The sequence below is a fragment of the Acomys russatus genome, chromosome 22 (assembly GCF_903995435.1).
Source record: "Acomys russatus chromosome 22, mAcoRus1.1, whole genome shotgun sequence".
In the NCBI taxonomy this organism is placed as follows: domain Eukaryota; kingdom Metazoa; phylum Chordata; class Mammalia; order Rodentia; family Muridae; genus Acomys; species Acomys russatus.
The window spans coordinates 24112514-24132587 of record NC_067158.1 but is presented as its reverse complement, the minus strand read 5'-3'; the positions used below and the strand labels follow the sequence as shown (position 1 = coordinate 24132587).

At 49.3% G+C, this 20074-nt stretch overlaps 1 protein-coding gene across 2 annotated transcripts in view; it reads right to left on the bottom strand.

Annotated features, from left to right (window-relative positions):
• Limk2 (LIM domain kinase 2) overlaps positions 1 to 20074 on the bottom strand; it is a 54794-nt gene that overhangs the window by 5850 nt on the left and 28870 nt on the right. For both annotated transcript variants that reach the window (XM_051165282.1, XM_051165283.1), the window contains exons 2-10: positions 12496 to 12631; positions 10563 to 10672; positions 9791 to 9979; positions 7997 to 8102; positions 7467 to 7663; positions 5330 to 5516; positions 3830 to 3916; positions 1448 to 1579; positions 1179 to 1235 (exon numbers count right to left, since the gene is read on the bottom strand). In XM_051165282.1, the coding sequence (XP_051021239.1) occupies positions 1179 to 1235; positions 1448 to 1579; positions 3830 to 3916; positions 5330 to 5516; positions 7467 to 7663; positions 7997 to 8102; positions 9791 to 9979; positions 10563 to 10672; positions 12496 to 12513 (1083 nt within the window). In that variant the 5' untranslated portion in view covers positions 12514 to 12631. The remainder of the gene's footprint in view (positions 1 to 1178; positions 1236 to 1447; positions 1580 to 3829; positions 3917 to 5329; positions 5517 to 7466; positions 7664 to 7996; positions 8103 to 9790; positions 9980 to 10562; positions 10673 to 12495; positions 12632 to 20074) is intronic.

Here is a 20074-nt window from a genome sequence, read left to right as displayed (position 1 = left end):
CCCTTGTGTGTTTTGGTTTCCCTTCTAGCCTCCACAGGGCCAGACATTTGCGAAGCCATCTTTCCCTGTGGTGGCCATTACTGTCTGCGGACTTGCTGTCCCTTCTCTTTCTAGGTGACCAGCCCCAAACCCCTGCCCAAGACACACTGGGAAGTCCTGCTGACAGACCAGTCTCCACAGGCAACAACTCCAGCTCCCCCAAAACTGCCCCAACCATCACTGTTTGGTAAGTGATTATCAGCATTCTAGGGGCCCTGAGGCTCGCCAACTGCCCTCTTTACCCCCCTTACAATGGTTCCCTCACTGCCATTGGGACCCCACCCTGCCTCCCTGAGCTGTTTCTGTGGCCTTTACTGATTGTCCTTGCTTAAGGCTTCCTCAACTCCACACCTTGGCGAAAGCTCAGTCCTGGTCACAACAGCCTTGCCTCCTTGGCGCTCTATAAAGTCTAGAACCCTTAGCTTGACACACGTGGCCTCTTAGCTACCTTCAGCCTCCACACTGATACTATGTGAACCTCCTTGTGAGGAGCGACACTGCTAAGCCCTCAGGTGTAGGGGTCACACAGACAAGCTCAGGACCCCAGCCCTGTCCCTTTCTCCCTCACTTCTCAGCTAGAACAAAGGTTACTGGAGGAACAAACACCTTCTGCACAGTGCCTGATGTGCAGAAGCATTTGGTTAGCATGTCAGTTGTGAGGACGGCTAGGCTCATTCCCATAATACACCTGGGCTCTCCCTTCTCTCTTCCCAGGTCTTTGCTGCTGCCATTACTAAAACTTGGGGCCTCTTTGTCAATAGAAAGTTTACTACTGACTCATTCTTCAGAGTCCATCTAGAACTCGTCTCCTCCCCCCCCCTCCTCGTAATTTCTAGGTAGTGAGGTGCTGGGCTTATTCCAGCCCTCAGCACCTGAGCACCTCTATGTCAGCAAGGTCAGAGTACCTTGTGCTATGATTTGCTGTCTTCATGCCCTGTTTGCCATTAAAGAGATTTGGAATTCTTTGAGAATAGAATTGTTGGCTGAGAGAGAGTAGCTAGCAACTTTGCTCGGTACTGAAAGAAACTCAATAAAGAGCTACGGGATGTTCCAGCCCACACTATGGGTGTCTGCCTTCTAGAGCAGCCTGCAACTCTCACCTCACTCTACCCATGTGCAAGGCTGGTGGGAGGACTCACCATTCCAGAGGAGATGCCTTTGGCAAACCTGACCTTCTGTTGCCAGGGGAACGGGTCCTGCAGGGTAGGAGAATGTCCATAAGAGAGGTCCTTTCTGTAAGCCTAGACCCCATAGGCCAGCATGTGTGCCACAGAAGCCTTCCAGTCCCTCCCAGTGTGGCCCTTTGACAGCACAAAAGGTTTCTCTAACCCTCAAGGTGCCAGGGTAATGGGCACAGGTGTCCCTGTGATAACCCACCAAGGCTCTCTGTATGGGGTCATGTGCTCACCACACTTCGCAGAAAGTCCTTCAGAGTACCCCCCTCAATGTACTCTGTCAGCAGATTCAGCTTCTTGTCCTTGTACAGAACGCCGATGAACTTGAGCACATTAGGGTGGTCTAGGCTTCGCATCACTTTCACCTAGGGGAGGGGTGGAGAGAGAAGACTGTCACAAAAATGAGGGCAGTCTCTCAGGGTTTGCATACTGGGCCTTGCCTTTCTAGGACGTACTCTAGGGAGCCAGGTGAGGGGCCCAACAGTGAGGCAAAGGCCTGTGGTGCCGAGTAGGAAGTGACACCTGGACCACTGGTGCCCCAGCTACAGCTACCTAAGGCTGGTGGGGATGTTCATGGGAGAGGGTATCTGTTCCCTGGAGTCCCACACTTCAGGGTATTTGGTGGTTGAGCATAACAACGTGTTCTAAAGGGGTCTTTCCCTCAGTCACTTTCTTTCTTTTTTCTTTGTTTTAAAGATTTATTTAAAGCCGGGCGTGGTGGCGCACGCCTTTAATCCCAGCACTCGGGAGGCAGAGGCAGGCGGATCGCTGTGAGTTCGAGGCCAGCCTGGTCTACAAAGTGAGTCCAGGACAGCCAAGGCTACACAGAGAGACCCTGTCTCAAAAAACCAAAAAAAAAGCCGGACGTGGTGGCGCACGCCTTTAATCCCAGCACTCGGGAGGCAGAGGCAGGTGGATCGCTGTGAGTTCGAGGCCAGCGTGGTCTACAAAGTGAGTCCAGGATGGCCAAGGCTACACAGAGAAACCCTGTCTCGAAAAACCAAAAAAAAAAAAAAAAAAAAAAAAAAAAAAAAAAAAAAAAAAAAAAAAAAAAAAAAGATTTATTTATTATGCATACAATGCTCTTGCTGCACATACACCTGCAGGCCAGAAGAGGGCATCATAACACATTATAGATGGCTGTGAGCCACTGTGTGGTTGCTAGAAATTGAACTCAGGATCTCTGGAGGCAGTCAGTGCCCTTAACCTCTGAGCCATCTCTCCAACCCCCTCTTTTTCTTTATATCTTTGGTTGGCTTAGAACTCACTATGTAGGCTGAGGCTGGCCTTGAACTCAGAGATCCAAAGGTGCTGGTATTAAAGATGTGCATTATCACACCTGACTCTCCCTTCAGAATGGTTGAGGGCTGGGGAGGTGGCTCAGAGTTTCAGAGCACTGGCTGGCCTTCCAGAGGTCCTGGGTTCAATTCCCAGCACCCACATGACAGCCCACACTGTCTGTAACCCATGGGATCTGACACCCTCTTCTGGTGTGCAGATACACATGCAGACAAAACACCCACACATAAAATAAATATAAATAAATAAGAATCCTATAAAACAGTGAGACAAAATAAACCTTCAATTTTTAAAGAAGATTTATTACATATACAGTGTTATGCCTACACACCAGAAGAGGGCATCGGATCTCATTACAGATGGTTATGAGCCTCCAGGTGGTTGCTGGGAATTGAACTCAGGACCTCCAGAAGAACAGACAGTGCTCTTAACCGCTGAGCCATCTCTACAGCCCCAATTTTTTTTTTATAACAAAAATAAAATAGTGGCTAAAAATTAAATTTCTCTTTCTCTTTCCCCTTCTCCCCCAGCTCCACCCCTATTGCTGTCTTTCTCTGTCCCCTCTCTCCTGGCCTGGTGCGCTGGCACTCTAATGCTGTGTTATTCCCTAGCTCAACATTTACTTATGTATTATGTTATGCGCATGCGTGTTCTGCCTCCATGTATGCATGTGGCCCTCGTGTGTGCCTGGTGCTGGAGCAGGTCGGTGTGGCCATCAGATCCCCTAGACCCGGAGTTATGGAAAGTGTGAGCCCACTATGTAGATGCTGAGAATAGAGCCTAGGTCCTCTGCAGGAGCCACAAACACTCTCCGCAGCCCCTCCCATCTTCAGTCTCTAGTTTGAGACATCCTCATCCTGTTGCCCAGGCTAGCCTTGAGCAGGAATCCTCGGGCCACAGCCTCCTGAATAGCTGGAGTGACAGAACTAGGCCATTAGGTCTGGCAGCTCTTTTTTCTTTCTGTTTTTGTTTGTTTTGTTTTGTTTTTGGAGACAGGGTTACTTTGTGTAGCCCTGGCTGTCCTGGAAACTTGCTCCCTTTGTATGTAGATCAGACTGGCCTCAAACTCACAGAGATCTGTCTGCCTCTACCTCCTCAGAAGTTTTCTTTTGAAAACACTTACTTGTAAGTTTCTCCCTTTTGCAACAGAAACAGCAATCTTCCCACACCCCGACTTCACCTTCTTTTTTTGAACAGGGTCTCAAGGCTGACACATCTGGCCCGGGGTTTGCTCTTGGGCTCACATGACCCTCTCACTTCAGCTCCCAAGCAGCTGGGGACACGTCTGATGGAAAAAGTCCAACCCCATTTCTTACCTCAGTCAGGAAAGTCTTCTGGGTTTCCTCGTCACAGCGAATTAGCTCCTTCATGACCATCACTTTGCCTGTGGCTTTGTGAGTCACCTACAGGGAGGGAAAGTGTTAACAGTGTAGAGACCAGAAACAATTCAGAAGAACTGATTTGTGAAAATCTGTGAGCTGAGGGAGTAGGTTAGTGGCAGAGAACCTGGCTGGCATGCTTGAGGTCCTGGGCTTGGCCTCCAGCACCAGGGGGAAGAAAGAAAAAGGGGGGAGGGGCTGGAGAGATGGCTCAGCGGTTAAGAGCACTGGCTGCTCTTCCAGAGGTCCTGAGTTCAATTCCCAGCAACCACACGGTGGCTCACAACCATCTTTGATGTAATCTGATGCCCTCTTCTGGCCTGCAGGTGCACATGCAGGCAGAGCATTGTATACATAATAATAAATAGATAAATCTTAAAAAATAAAAAAGTTATGTGCCGCGTGTAGGAGCCCCCTTCTCCACACAACATCCACAGAGGTCCTCCGGGGGTCAAGGGCTGGCAAACAAACCTTTAAATAATAAATATTTCTTGCTTAAAAAAAAAGAAAAGAAAAGAAAAAAGGGAAGATCTTTGCAGTGTCCTCCTGCTCCTTGGAGGCAGTCTGCTGAGAGATCATGTGTAGAAGGTATAGCATGGGACCTCAGGAAGGAAGTGTGTCTTCTCCCCTACAATGCTGGGCATGCATAAAGGAAAGCTGAGACTTTAGAAAAAAGAGACAGGGACGGACAGGAGAGCACATTGCCAAGCCAAGCAAGGGCTCTGCTCATCTGGCAAAGGAGTGAATCCCCCTGGGTGAACAGAGGCTGGGGGCAGGGTGTCAGTGCCACAGACATGCACCAGGGAGCTGGGTGGGTCAGAGGAGAGCCTTCCAACCCCGCTGTCTGGAAAGCTGACACACTCTGCTTACCTGACCCCCCCTCCCAGCTCTCAGCAGAGGAAGAGGAGAGAAAGAGAAAGAGGTTAGTTCCTGAGTTCGCCAGGGTGGTAGGAGCCTTCATCTTGTAGCATGCCCCACCCTGGGGCCTGTGGGCACCTAATGCACCCTCAAGACTGGTGGCATGATGGCCAGGGGCATGGATCCTAATCTGGGTTTTCCCAGCCACACGCTCACTATAGCAGCTGTGCTGCTCTTAGGTGGCTGTAGGGATAGAAAGGGCACCTCAGACATCTCAGGCACCATCACTCACAGCCAGGAAGGAAGATCCTTCCTGGGGTATCCTACGGGGTTGCAGTGTAGCACTGTAAGGTGAACTTGCTGTAAGAAGGTGAAAGGCTAGAGAGATGGCTCAGCGGGCTAAAAAACTTGCCATACAAGCCTGATGACCAGAGTTGGATTCCCGGAACCATGTAAAGGTAAAAGGAGTGAACAGACTCCTCTGAGTGTCCTCTGGCCCCACACAAGCATCACACACAATAGAATTTTTAAAGAAAAGGTAAGTAAAGGGAAGGCGGTGGTAGCATAGTCTGTGCTCACCTTAATGGCCTGCCCAAAGAAGCCCTTCCCTAGGACCTCCCCATGGATCAGGTCGCAGGGCCGGAAGATCTGCTGTGAGTAGCTGCTGGAGCAGCGGAGGGATTCCGAGCGGCTGATGTCTCTGCTGAGGAGCAGGGGCTCCTTGGGCGAGCTGGGGCCAGGAGACTTGGAGATGCTGTTACTGCGCCTGAGGATGAGGAGAGGAGAGGCCGTTTTTAGAGACCAGGCAACACAGCACCACAAGAGGCTCCAGTGGACCTGGTCATTCCAGCGTTTGTAGTCTGGATGGCATCTCTGGGGGGGGGGGGGGGGGGGGGGGACGGGTTCTTGATCAGATGGATGTGCTATTTGGGGCTGCAGATAAGTCTTAATCATAGTAGAAATAGGTTCAAAATGGGAAATCCGGAGACTAGAGGCGAATCTCAATGGTGAAGTGTCTGCCCAGCATGTGCCGCCCTGGATTCCATCAGAAATGCAGGGGGCAGGCTGGAGGTTGATGGACTGAGGACTTCATATACCAGCTATTGATACTGCAGACATAACAGCCCTACAGACAGCAACCCACTACCTCCCATGGCTGCTCCATTCAAGGTGTCATACGGGGACAGAAGGTTCCACCCACAAAAGGGGCAAATGGCATTTTACATCCAATTTTGAATAAATTTGTACCTGCCTACATCATTCACTTTTTTTTTTGTTTTGTTTTGTTTTGTTTTTGGAGATGGGGTCTCTCTGTGTAGCCTTGGCTGTCCTGGACTCACTCTGTAGACCAGGCTGGCCTCGAACTCAGAGATCCGCCTGCCTCTGCCTCCCAAGTGCTGGGATTAAAGGCATGTTTCACACCACCGCCGCCGGGCCTTATCCCCCAAGTCTTAAGATGCCTGTTTGCCTGGACACAGTAGTGCCTTTAACACAGCACTCAGGAGGCAGAGGGACAGGTAGATCTCTGTGAGTTTGAAGCTAAGCTGATCTATAGAGTTCCAGGACAGCCAGGGCTACACAGGAAGATCCTGTCTCAAAAACAACAAAAACCAAACCCAAACAAGCCCAGCAACGCCCCTCTCCTTGTTTATCCCATCCCCTCTCCTTTTTAAGACAGGGTTTCTCTGTGTAGCCCTGCTGTCCTGGACTTGCTCTGTAGACCAGGCTGACCTTGCATTCGAGAGATCCACCTGCCTCTGTCTCTGAGATTTAGGATGTGTGCCCACTGCCTGGCATTTGTTCATCTCTTTCTTCACCAATTTTTTGGTGTACTTACTTGGACCTACTTGCTTCTGTTTCCAGCCAGGAGCCCCACATTTCCTCCATGTTGGATGTTATCTTTTCTTGTCTAGCTTGAGTTTAATGGATAGAGCCTGACCTGTTTTGATGTGTGTTTTGTGTACATGTCAGAGAGAGAGAAACTGAACATGTTTGAGTGTGTATGTACAGGTGTGTGTGTGTGTGTACATGCACCAGTACACACATGCAGAAGCCAGTGGAGGACATCAGGTGTTCTTTTCCACTTTCCACCTTATTCCTTTGAGAGATCTCTCTCTGAACCTGGAGCTAGGCTGGCAGCCAACAAGTACATTAATCGCCCTGTCTCCACTCCCCACAGTGCCAGGGTTACAGGAATGTCTACAGCCATGCCTGGCTTTCTGCATGGATACTAGGGATGCCAGGTTTTCTGTTTGCTTAGCAAGTGGTCTGACTACATCCCCAGCCTGATCCTCTTGGTTCTGAGATGGCATTTACACTCTCCAGCCTGGCCTTGAACTCATGGAACTCTTCCTGCCTCCGCCTTCCGAGTGCTGAGATTTTGGATCAGGGCAATGCTGTCTTAAAACTTTTTTTTTTTTTTACATAGAGTCTCACTATGTAACTCTAGCTAGCTGAAACCCATGATCCTCCTGCCTCAGCCTTCCATATGCGAGGATGACAGAAATGTGCTACCACATCAAGCTTCTGACCCTCTGGTTTCTAAGGAAACCTGGTAAACAGTTAGTTTCCATGTCTACACAGAAACTCTGCCTCTCTCAGGGTAGCTGGGTCAACACGGGTCTCATATCCCCTGTCTCCAACGCTGCTGGCCTCCCAAAGCCAACACTCTGACAGACAGATAAGAAACAAGACAGAGGGGGGACAGTAGCAGCACCTCAGAGAGCGTCTCCTTAGTGTCCCCTCCTGATTCTCCTTGGTGTCCAGGGTGCTGAGAGTGAGAGGGTGTCCAGTACTCTGAATGTGGGGAGAAAGCCGGGTATCTAGCTGCAACTGGTCCAGGCGCTGGGGGACAGGGTCATGTTCAATCAGCAGCTGAAGTGTCTGGCTTGTCTGGTTAATCGCATCCTCTACCTGTGGCCAACAGCAATGCAAGGTTAGTTTCCACAAGCTCTGCTACCCTAGGATACCCACCGCCAACCCACACAGTCTAAGCGCAGTACAGCCACTGCTCAGTTTGGCTAGTAGTGGTGGCCTCTAGCTGACAGAGGTCATTTGGTGCCCTCTCTGGCATCCTGTTACCTCCCCACCTGTCGGTCCATCTTCACTGCCCTAGAAATCTGGTAGGCTGACCCAGAAGGTCACTGTTTGCCATAGACTTGGTCCTAAGATTGGGTGGCGTAGGAGAAAATAAAGGCCGTAGCCGGGTCTTCCAGGAGGCCCACACGCACTCAGCACATACGGTACCTCCTCTACTCGGAGAGTGCGCACAGGGGTCCCATTGATCTCCAGGATGCGGTCCCCAGGGTGGATGGCATTGCGGTTGTTGGGACTGATGTGCATCCGGTTGACCCTAAAGATGGACAAGAGTGAAGGCAGGATGAAGGCATTCTAAAATCTCACTTGACTACTTGTACAAGGAAAGCTCACTAAGTCCTAGGCCCCCAGGGGCCACAACACTAAAGGCCACCTACACCAAAGCCTAGTACCTATCCCAGGATGCTCCCACTCAACGGAGGGCACTGGCACACACCTATTGACCTAAACCAGAAACCTGGACACGGTCCCCATTTGGAGTTCCCTCAGATCTCTCCCTTTTTCCCCAACCCCCACCCACTTCTGAGAATCCTGCCTTCTCTCCATCACCATAGTTACCAACATCTCTCTCCTGGATCACTCCAAGAGCTCTAAATCTCTGGGCCTTTTCTCTCTGCTACCCAATCTCCTCCACACCACTGATCCTCTCAAATGCCAATCTGGCTATCTTACCTTGCTGCTTAAAGCCCTCAACAGACCTACTAGACCTCCAAGTCAAGACCCTGCATGAGTAGCAGCCGCTCGGGTTCCTCTCTTACCTCACACTACAGAACCGCCGACACCACCTGGTGATGTCCGGTCTCCCTCCCTTTCTTATCTAATGAAGCTACAGAAGAGATCTCATGGCCTCCTGACTTCTTCACCTTACTAATCTCTCACCTATACTGTAAGATCCAACCTCACAGTCAGTATTTACAGAGCTCTGTCTCTCTCCCCACCAGCCATAAAGGGGTGAGTAGCTTTGCCACGCGTTCCCTCTCTCCCGTGATGCTCTGCGTCAACACAGACCCAGGGGGGAAAAATGAAACCCGGTATTACACGGTCATGATTTCTCCTCTGATCTTCAGATGAGACACAAGGCAAGATCTTACTCTCTCTGGGGGTCATAGACCCTAATTTTGCATCCTCAAATTCATATATGCAACCAATAAAACAATAGCCAGCAACTTCCTATAAATGGCGGCAGGCCCTTGCACACAGTACTTAACTATGCAAAGTAAGTTTCTTCTGGAGTTTATGTTGGAGCGGTGTCTTAGGGTTTCTATAGCTGTGAAGATACACCATGACCACGTCAACTCTTTTTTTTTTTTTTTAATTTAATTTATGTGCATTGGTGTGAGGGTGTCAGATCTTGGAGTTGTAGACAGTTGTGAGCTGCCATGTAGGTGCTGGGAATTGAACCCGGGACCTTTGGAAGAGCAGACAGTGCTCTTAACCACTGAGCCAACTCTCCAGCCCCACGTCAACTCTTATAAAGGAACAACATTTAAGTGGCACTGGCTCACAGTTCAGAGGTTTAGCTCATTATTGTCATGGCGGGAAGCCTGGCAGCACACAGGCAGACATGGTGCTAGAGAGGTAACTCAGAGTTCTACATCTGGACTTGTAGGCAGCAAGAAGAGAGTGAGGCTGGGCCTGGCTTAAGCGTTTGGAACCTCAAAGCCCAGCCCCAGAGACACACTTCCTCCAACAAGGCCACACCTCCTAATGCTACCCCCGTAAGCTTCAAATATATGAGCCTATGAGGGTCAGTCGTATTCAAACCATCACAGATGGGGAAGACAGACGACAACTAAGCAGAGCCTTGGGTATCTGATAGGAAGCAACTTGGGCAGAAGAAACATGAAATGCTAAGAGAAAGGTGAAGGTGAGGCCAGAGGAAGCTCTGTGCCTTGTGAGCCCTGTGAGGACCATAAACCCGGCTGCCAAGCTCGCAACACTTACTCTTTCACTTGCACGGTAGTGGCATAGTTAGAAGAGGCACTTTCCACGGACACGGAGAAGCCACGTCTACACTCGGAGGTGGCCGGCATGGAGATGAGTGTGACGGAGTAGGGCAGCTGGTCCTGGACAGACTCCGTAGATAGCCTTTCAAACATGGGTGCCAGCACCACCTCGTTGTGGCACTTCCCACTGGGGACAGGGGTTACAAAGGATGCTGAGACCCTGCAGGCCTGCCTGGAAGCCCCGACCCCAGCAACCGCTGCATCACGTGACTTCTAGCAACAACCCCAGTCTCTGCTGTGAGTCTGGATGGCTGTTCAGGAGGACTCTAGGACTTGGGTGGCAGGCTGGGACAGCAGCAGAGAGAATGCTGGGAAGGACCCTGGCCTGGAGGTGAGATGGGCTAGGTTCCTGCTCTGCCTAACTCACAGTAAGGACTTTGTTCTAGGCTCCCTCCCACTCCCTGGGCCCTAGCTAACCTCTTTTGTTAACCAGGACAGTTCGATAGGGAGATGAGGAGGAACTCTAGGGTCTGTCCTTTAATGTGAGGCCGCCCCTAAAAAGAGGGCATTTCTCAGTCATTTTCTCCCTCTGAGATGACGACAGAACAAGAGTGAAGTCATTCTTGGGACAGGTCACGATGGAGAGCAGACTGATGCTATTCAGCAGCCCTCCTAGGTACCACCCCAACTGTCCTCACCCAGCTCATACTGCTCCTGCCCCACTTTCCTGGCTGCTCTTACTGGGGAGGATACACGGACCCACATCTTACCAATAGAGTGTAGCGTGCTGCACCAGGGCATACGCATCCCCATCCTCAATGATCACCTTGCAGCTCATGCAGGCAAAGCACTCTGGGTGGTATTTAAACTCCCCAGCCACCTGTGAGCAGACGGAAAGAGCACAAAGAAGTGAGTCCTCCCTTTTGTTAGGGTGGGCGGCGTTAGTGGTGGGTAGGAGGACCTCCATCAGGGATGTGCAGACCCCAACCACTAAAGTCCACTCTTTCCAAGTACAGATATGCAGATCCCAGTCAAAATCCAGTCTCTCAGTCCCTGGCCTAGAGTTTCCACGGAAGCCACAGGTGGGTGTCTCCTGCTGTTTCTGACATTACAGAAAACTGTTGGCCTCAGTCATAGGAACATGTCCCTAAAGTCATAAGCCCTATGGCAGAGGTTCACCATTGCTCCAGCACAGGGCTCCCAGGTCTGCCTATGCTTGAATCCGGTAGCATAAGTAGCCATGGGCAGCAGAACCTCTCACTGCCAGTCCATTCTGGCTCCTGCCTCCCGATTCTCTGGTCAGGACCTAGGTACCGCCTCTCCTCAACCTGTCACGCTGCCCTTCAGGCTTTCATCTCACTGCATTGTTTCCTCCGGTCTACCCAGCTGCACCCACACTGTACTGTAAAGTCCTTGAGGGTATAACAGACATTATACTGCCAATTTGTCATGTGTTTTGGGCTCATGGAGAAACTGGCTCTGGACATGGGCTGCCAGCTTCCACTTTAGACTGAGCATGCTCATCTCAAAATGTCTTCCAAGATCGCCTTGCCTGAGATGGGCTTACTCCCCTGTCCTTGTTCTGACAGGGAGCATGCCTTTAATCCCAGCACTCCGGAGGCAGAGGCAAGCAGATCGCTGAGTTCTAGGCCAGCCTGGTCCACAAAGCCAGTCCAGGACAGCCAAGGTTACACAGAGAAACCCTGTCTCGAAAAAACAAAAAACCTCCAAAGTGCCTGCAGTAGGTTTAGAGGCTGTCAGTTCAGCCGCTCTGCCTCAACTTCCCGTCAGTTTCTGCTGGAGGCTGTAAATGTCCAGTCTCTCTCTCTCCCTCCCTCCATCTCTTACTCTTACCCTGCTTTTCTTTCTTTCTTTCCTTTTTTTTTTTTTGGTTCTCAGACAGGGTTTCTGTGTCTCTGTGTAGCCTTGGCTGTTCTAGTTTTGCTTTGCAGACCAGGCTGTCCTGGTACTCACTGAGACACCTGCGCCTCTGCCTCTCTGCCTTCTGAGTGCTGGGATTATAGGCCCGCACTACCACTACCAGGCTTTATAGATAATGTAATTACTTTTTTTTTTTTCTTTTTTTTGAGACAGTTCCTCTATAGCCTTAGAACTTGCTCTGTAGACCAGGCTGGACTCATAGATCGACCTACCTCTGCCTCCCAAGTGCTGGGACTAAAGGCATGTGCCACTACCACTGCCCATAAACACCTGGTTTGATATTCCTTTCTGTTTTTTGTTCTTTTACTTGGAAGCTTTACCTGGAGGACGCTCCCCTACCAGGACTCTGTCTCTCCATCAGGAACTGCAGCTGGCTCTCTCACTGACTTCCCCAGTCCTTCTGTTGGAGGTTTGTGAGCCTCTGGCTTGAGGCCACTCCAGCAGTGTGTGCTAGAAGTTACGGTGCCGGATATGATGGAGTTTGCCGGGGATCTGATGCATCCTACTGGCTGCTACACTGCTCATGTGATTACTTTTGCTTGCCACTTGCTGGATCCGGAACCACAGCTATGGCAGATGGTCCTTCGGAACGAGCAGGACAGAGGGAAGACTAGACCCGTCTTTTAGTAAGGGCTCGACACACTCCTATGGCTGAGTGAATGATAAAGGACAGGCCGTTGCTGAAGCCCAAATGAGAACTGATCATGGGGGAAACTGTCAATGGCCTGCGGACAGTGAGGTGCAGAGGTGCAGGTCACTCACCATGGCAGGTCCTGTCATTAGCAGGGAGCACCCATGGCAGAACTCGCCAAACTTGGCCCAGTAGTCCTTGTGGCAGTAGAGTTTCCCATCCTTCTCATAGTACCAGTTGGTGAGCGACTCCTGGCACTCTGAACACCTGCAAGGCAGAAGAGACGTGCTGCTGGAGCACTCCGCAGGCCACACGGTGGGCCTTGGCTCCCAGTTTAATGACAAAAGGCGCCGTCCTCTCCTCTTCCAAAGATAGGGCGGGGCAAAGCTACAGTGTACTGCCCTCCTTCTGAGCAAACAAGGCTCCAGAACCAGCTGTGCTGTGCTGCCTGCCCCTGGGAGCAGGTGCTTTGAGTCCTGGAGCCCAGTGAGAAGCTGTGAAGATCCAAAAACCCTCTCCTAGAAAATGTGTGGAGTGTATGGATGTCCCTCAAATCCACATATGTCCCCAGTTAACTAGAGCCAGTGGTGGTGGTGGTGGTGGTGGTGGTGGCATGCACCTTTCCAGCACTCTGGGAGGCAGAGGCAGGTGGATTGCTACGAGTTTAAGGCCAGCCTGGTCTACAAAGTGAGTCCAGGACAGCCAAGGCTACACAGAAAAACCCTGTCTCAAAAAAACAAAACAACAAACAAACAAAAAAGAACTAGGTAGATAGATGTTTCAATGACAAAACTCCCCCCAAAACCAACCCCCCAAAAAAACCCCAAAGCCCCCTCAACCCCCCCTCACTTCAAAACCAAGTCACCACAGCATTATGTTCTTGAAGAGGAAAATTGAAAAACAAAACAAAGATACTTCATGCACTCTTGCAGAGGACCAGAGGTCTATTTCCTGCACTCCAGTGGCGGGGTAGAGGCTGGGGGCAGAGGCTGGGGGCAGGCAGGTCCAACACCTCTGACCTATAGAAGCACCTGCACTCACACACACCTAGCCACAGATAAACAGTGAATAAACTAAACTGAGGCACAACTGCTCCAAGGTATGATTGGGGGGAAGGTTTTTATTATAGAGAGGAATGACAGTATAGCCAGAGGCATCTGGAAGAGAGGCAAAGCATTAAAGGGACCATGGCCAGCAGACTGGACCAGGGTAGGAGAGAAGAGAGATAAGGAGATCAAGGGAGGAAGATGGAGAGAGGGGCCAAGGGAGGAAGATAGAAGAGGGTGCACAGCTGAAATGTCAGGGCTACAGTGGGATGAGAAGCCTGGGGTGGGAAAGCCCACAAGCTGGGGACAGGAGAAGGCGTGAGACGAGCTGAGAAGAATGGAAGGTGGTTGTGGTATCAGAGGCCGGCTGTGCTTTGGTACGCTAACAGGCACCACAATTAGCCATTTGTCCCCAGTTTCTTTTGGACCTGACATACAATAAATTAATTAAAAGTAATAAAGTAAAACCTTTTTTAAAAAAAGATGATTTTGTTTTAATGTGCATTGGTGTTTCACCTGCATGTATGTCTGTCTGTGTGAGGATGCCAGATCTCTGCGAACTGGAGTTACAGATGGTTGTGAGTTGCTGTGTGGTTGCTGGGAATTAAATCTGGTGCTCTGGAAGAGCAGCCAATGCTCTTAACTGCTGAGCCACCATCTCTCCAGCCCATTAAATCTCTAAAAATACTCAGATTTATTTCTTTTATGAGTGTTTTGTCTGCATGTATGTATATACACCATGTGTGGAGGTCAGAAGAGGTCATCAGATCCCCTAGAACTGCAGTTAAGAATGGTTGTGAAAGATCATATCTGTGCAGGAAACCGAACTCAGGTCTTCTGGAAGCAACAAGTGTTTTTTTTTTTTAAACCACTGGGCCATCTCTCTGGCTCCAATAAAATGAAATGAGAATTGGCAGGGGAGAGCGGGGGAGCCCCTGGCATGCGGCTGGAGAGCCCTGGGGGGTGGGAGTGGGGGCTCAGCAGTTAAGTCACTAGCTGCTCTTCCAGAGGATCCAGGTCCAATTCCCAGCATCTACATGGCAGCTCATAACTGTCTGTAATTCCAGTTCTAGGGGATCCAACACTCTCACACATACATACAAGCAAAACACCAATGCACATTAAATAAAAATAAAATAGTGAGCACTGGTGGGGGTGGGTGGAGAATGTGTCAGGGCTAACACCACCAATTTAAAAAAAGAATGAAAAAAAGAAAAAAAAAAAGAATGACCTCTATAGGTCATATATTTGAAAGCTTAGTCATCAGAGAGTGGAACTATTTGAAAGGATTAGAAGGATTAGGGGGCGTGCCCTTATTGGAGGAGGTGTGTCACTCGGGGTGGGCCATTGTCTCTTTCTGCCTATGGACCAGGATGTAACTCTCCCCACTGCTGCACTGCCAGGCCGCCACGTTCCCCACCATGAAACTATAAGCAAGCCCCTAATTAAATGCTCTGTCTGTTTGTTTGTTTGTGGAGATAGGGTCCCTCTGTGTAGCCCTGGCTGTCCTGGACTCGCTTTGTAGATCAGGCTAGTGGCCTAACTCAGAGATTTGCCTGCCTCTGCCTCCCTGAGCGATAGGATTACAAGTGGGCACCATTCCACTCTGCTTAAATGCTTTCTTTTATGAGAATTTCCTTGGTTGTGTTGTTTCTTCACAGTAATAGAACACTGACTTAAGACTGTGGGTTGAATAAGAATGACTACCAGAGGTAATTAGTTTTAACTTTTCTTCTTTTTTTTCTTTTTTCGTTTGTTTTTTCGAGACAGGGTTTCTCTGTGTTAGCCTTGACTGTCTTGGACTCACTTTGTAGGTCAGGCTGGCCTCAAACTCACAGCGATCCTGCCTGCCTCTGCCTCCCATTAAAGCCACCACGCCTGGCTCAATTTTAACTTTTCTAAAATATAAGCATGGGGGTTGGCAGATGTGGAAGGCTTTTTGTTGTTGTTTGAGACTGGGCCTCATGGATCCCAAGCTGGCTTCAAACTCTGCTACAAAACTGAAGATTACCTTGAACTTCCGGTCTGTTTGTCCTCATCTCCTGAGTGTTGGTATTATGCGATACACATTTAAAAATTACTTTTGAGCTGGGCTTGGATGGCACGCTCCTTTAATTCCAGAACTCAGGAAGCAGAGGCAGGCAAATTTCTGTAAGTTAGGGCGCCAGCCTCATCTACAGTGGGAGTTCCACATCAGCCTGGGCTACACAGAGAGACCCTGTGTCAAAAGCAATATATACTTTTGAAAAAATTTCATACAAATATATATTTACATCGAACTTATTCCACACCTTCTCACACTTAGTTTTATGAGGGGTTCAGACTGAGCCCAGAACATCATGAGCCCTAGGCAAGCACTCTGTCAACGGTCACACCACCATCTCAGCAGAGACACAGAAGGCTCAACAGTACTTAGTATTGGGCTCATACATACGTTGGGCGGTGGGTGTCCCTGCTGGTCGGAGGACAACTCCATGGAGCTGGTTCTCTCCTTCCACCTTCCCAGGACTGAAATCCGCTCAGGAGGCCTTTACCCCTCAGTCATCCTTCTGGCCCCCAACAGAGAGGTGTTTTTTGTTTTGTTCTGGTTTGGTTTTTTGTTTTGTTTTGTTTTGGTTTTTGGTTTTTCGAGACAGGGTTTCTCTGTGTAGCCTTGGCCATCCTGGACTCATTTTGTAGACCAGGCTGGCCTCAAACTCACAGCGATCCGCCTGCCTCTGCCTCCCGAGTGCTGGGATTAATGCGTGCACCACCACACCCGGTTTTGGTTTGGGTTTTTAAAGTTAATTTTCATCGAGTGATGGTAGCATGTTCCTTTAAACACAGCCTTTGGGAGACTGAGGCAGAAGGATCTGTGTGAGTTTGAGGTCAGTCTACTGTGCGAGTGCTTATATGCAGTGAGCCATCATTTTAGCTTCACAGACAGCTCAAACAACAACAACATGTTTTAGTGTGATTTATACTGCTATGTGAGCTGATAAATAAAATTCAAAATATCAGATATATTTCCTATTGAATTTGTAAAAATCAAGAAAAAAAAAAAAAAGGAGTTTTTGAGACAGGGTTTCTCTGTGTAGCCCTGGCTGTCCTGGACTCTCTTTGTAGAGCAGGCTGGCCTCAAATTCAGAGATCTACCTGCCTCTGGCTCCAGAGTGCTGGGATTACAGGCATGCACCACTGAGCCTGGCAAGAGTGTGGCTTTAAAAGCCTAGAAAGACAGTAGACCAATAAATACCTAAACCTTGGGTTCAGCAACAATTTTGGTAACAATTGATCAAATTTTAATTTAGATTACAATTAGACTATGAAATTTGTTAATTCCATTCCCCTCCTCACACCCCGTTTTGTGAGACAGTCTCACTATGTATTTGTTTGTCTGGAATTTACTCTGTAGACCAGGCTGGCCTTGAACTCAGAGATCTGCCTGCCTCTGCCTCTCGAGTGCTAGGATTGAAGGTAAGCACCAACATGCCTAGTGAATTTGTTAACTTTTCTTAGTCTTAAGAGTAACAGCTGGCCGACTGTGGTGATGCCCGCCTTTAATCCCAGCACTTGAGAGGCAGGTGGATGACTGTTGAGTTCCAGGTGAGCCTGGTCTATAAAATGAGTCTAGGACAGCCAAGGCTGCACAGAGAAACCCTGCCTTGGGAAACAACAACAACAAAAAACAAAAACAGCTGTCAGCTGGGCATGGTGGCATGCCTTTAATCCTAGCACACAGGGAGGCAGAGGCAGGCGAATTGCTATGCGTTCAAGGACAGCTTGGTCTACAAAGCGAGTCTGGGACAGCCAAGGTTACACAGAGAAACCCTGTCTGCGGGGGGTGGGGAGGTTGAGGGGAGGGTAACAGCTGTCACCTGGTTGCATAGTTCTGCTCCACAGTCAGTTCAGGTGTGTTCTCAACCTGTGTCCACACAGGCAGCTTCCATTTCCTTTCTAGGCCTCCCCACACACGCAGCTAAGAGCCAGCCCCTGGCCACCCAGCCAACGCACCTCTTTCCTTTTAGACTCCCTTTTAATTGAGATGGGCCTTACAAGCAGATCCAGGGACTGTAGGCTCTACAGCTCTGTGGGCTAGACTGCCTCCAGGAAGTGGCAAAGGCTTTGTCTTTGTCTCACTGACATTGGCTACATTCTTGCATCTCAGATGTCACATGGGGGGCCCTTGGTAGGGCTCCTAGCCCTGCCACTTACTAATTATGCCTGCGTAATATACTTTACTTCTCTGTTCAGTTCCTCATCTACAAATAGACTGTTGTGAAAATTAATGAGACAATATGTATAAATGTACAATTGAAGCCGGGCATGGTAGCGCATGCCTTTAATCCCAGCACTCGGGAGGCAGAGGCAGGTGGATTGCTGTGAGTTCGAGGCCAGCCTGGTCTACAAAGTGAGTCTAGGACAGCCAAGGCTACACAGAGAACCCCTGTCTCAAAAAACAAAAACAAAACAAACAAACAAACAAAAATGTACAATTGGCTTATATAAAAGGCCCAGCACAGTCGGGACACAATAAATGTTAACTTGCAATTAAAGGTGATAGCTCATTGCATAGTCACTGTACTAGTTAGGCAGCTTTTGACAACGTTTGTTTATTTTTATTTTTATTGAGACAATCTTTCTGTGTACTCTTGGCTGTCCTGGAACTCACTGTGTAGACCAGGCTAGCTTCTAACTCAGAGATCCTCCTTCTGCCTCCTGAGTGCTGGCATTAAAGGCATGCGCCGCCATGCCTGGTCTTGTTATTTTGTTTGTTCGTTCGTTCGTTTTGAGATCAAGGTTCACTTTGTAACTCCGGCTAGTCCTGAGCTCACAGCAATCCTCCTGCCTCAACTTCCCACTATACTCAGCTTGGACAAGGTCTCTTAGGGGTTTTGTTTGTTTGTTTGAGGCAGTCTTACTATGGCCTTGGCTGGCTGGGGACTCAGAGAGCTCCATCTTCAAATACTGGTAGTAGAGACATTCACCAGCATGCCTCGCGTTCTCTGAAGCCTGGTTATGGTTAACCCAGGTATGGTTAACAGCATCCCACTACACACAGCCAATGTCAGGGTCCTCCTCCAGGGTCGAGCAGGACTGAGACTTACATAAAACCACAACTGATCAAAACGCAATGTTCTGGAGCCCAGTGTCACGTGATGCATCTACAGCCCAACTCCCAGACTGAAGGCCCAGGGACCACCGAGCCAGGGAGGACGGGAAGATTGGAGGATGCAGAGGAACAGGGAGTGGGACGTGAAATTGTGTTTCCTAGAAATGTCACAGAAGCCACCCCCATGAAGTCTCACCAACATGGCTACCTAAACATGAACCACACCATACGGAAGGAGGAAGGCTCACAAGGCCTCAACCCTAGATAAAGAACTACAGGCAACCCCGGGATGCTGCAAGTGGGAGAGAGTCTTCCCTAGCTGTCTGTTCAATACCAAATGGCCGGCTCTGAAAGCCTATGCGTAACAAGTAACAGTACAGGCTGAGCAGGTTGGATTTTTATACTTAGAGAAAAAAGATGTAACAACTAAAGAAAAAGAGGCCATGAACTTGAGAAAAGAAGGTACGTGGAAAGGGCTAAAAGAAAGAAAGGGAGGAAATGATGTAATTATATTCTAATCTAAAAGAAAAAAGGCAGTCCAGGACAGCCGGGGTGTGGGGAAGAGTCTTTAAAAAGCAGTGATGGTGCATGCCTTTAATCTCAGCAATCCGGAGGCAGAGGCAGGTGGATCTCTGTGAGTTCAAACCCAGCCTGGTCTATGGAGTAGGTTCCAGGACAACCAGGGCTATACAGAGAAATCCTGCCTAAAAAAAAAAAAAAAAAAAAAAAAAAAAAAAAAAAAAAAAAAAAAGAACGAGACAAGACCCAGGTAGAATGAGGACCAAATAGGTTAACACATATTTCACATTGTATTTCACAACGCAAGGACAGCATTAAGATAACTTGCTAGGCAGTGCAGATTTGTAAGACAGATATGAGGTGCCCTGGGTCAGCTTCTAGAGAAGATCTAAACCAAATGTAACAGCAGAGGCCACCAGCACCGCTGTTCCCGAGTGTGACTGAAGCAGCAGAGGACAAGCTGCGGAGTCAAGAGGGCTAGAGAAACAAGGCCTGGAACATGGAGTGCCCAACTGCCGGTGGGCGCTGCTCCCACTCTGTGGCTTTTCTGCTTGATTTATGGAGGCTATGGACACCTTATGCCATGCCAGGCTCTTGGGAGCTGAGTGTGGTACAGAGAATATACGGATATAGTATGGATTTGACGAGCCTAGAGGTGCACTGAGCTCCAATTTAGAAGCGAGCTAAGTTCAAGCTCCTGGGTGCGACATCCCCCGGATAAACCGCTTCCTTTCTGTGGGTTCAGGTTCTTTGCTTATGAAATGATGGGTGGACTATCCCCTGGGCTCCCTCAATTTGGAAGACTTGAGGCTCCAAGCTCCGGACTACCGTTTGCCATCTACCGGATCTCTGGCTAGCTCCTCTGTGTTCTCATTTGTGAACTGGTAACACGACACAAGCACTCACTCAGGCTGGCCGTGCTGGTTCAATGGTTCTGAGTGGCATCTAGCAGGGAGCTAGCATTAGACTCCGAGGGCTTCTTTTCTGCCTCCTGCCTCCTGCCTTAATGCTCTTGGGTAAGCTTCCTTCCCTTCCATCAGACTGTGAAGTCCT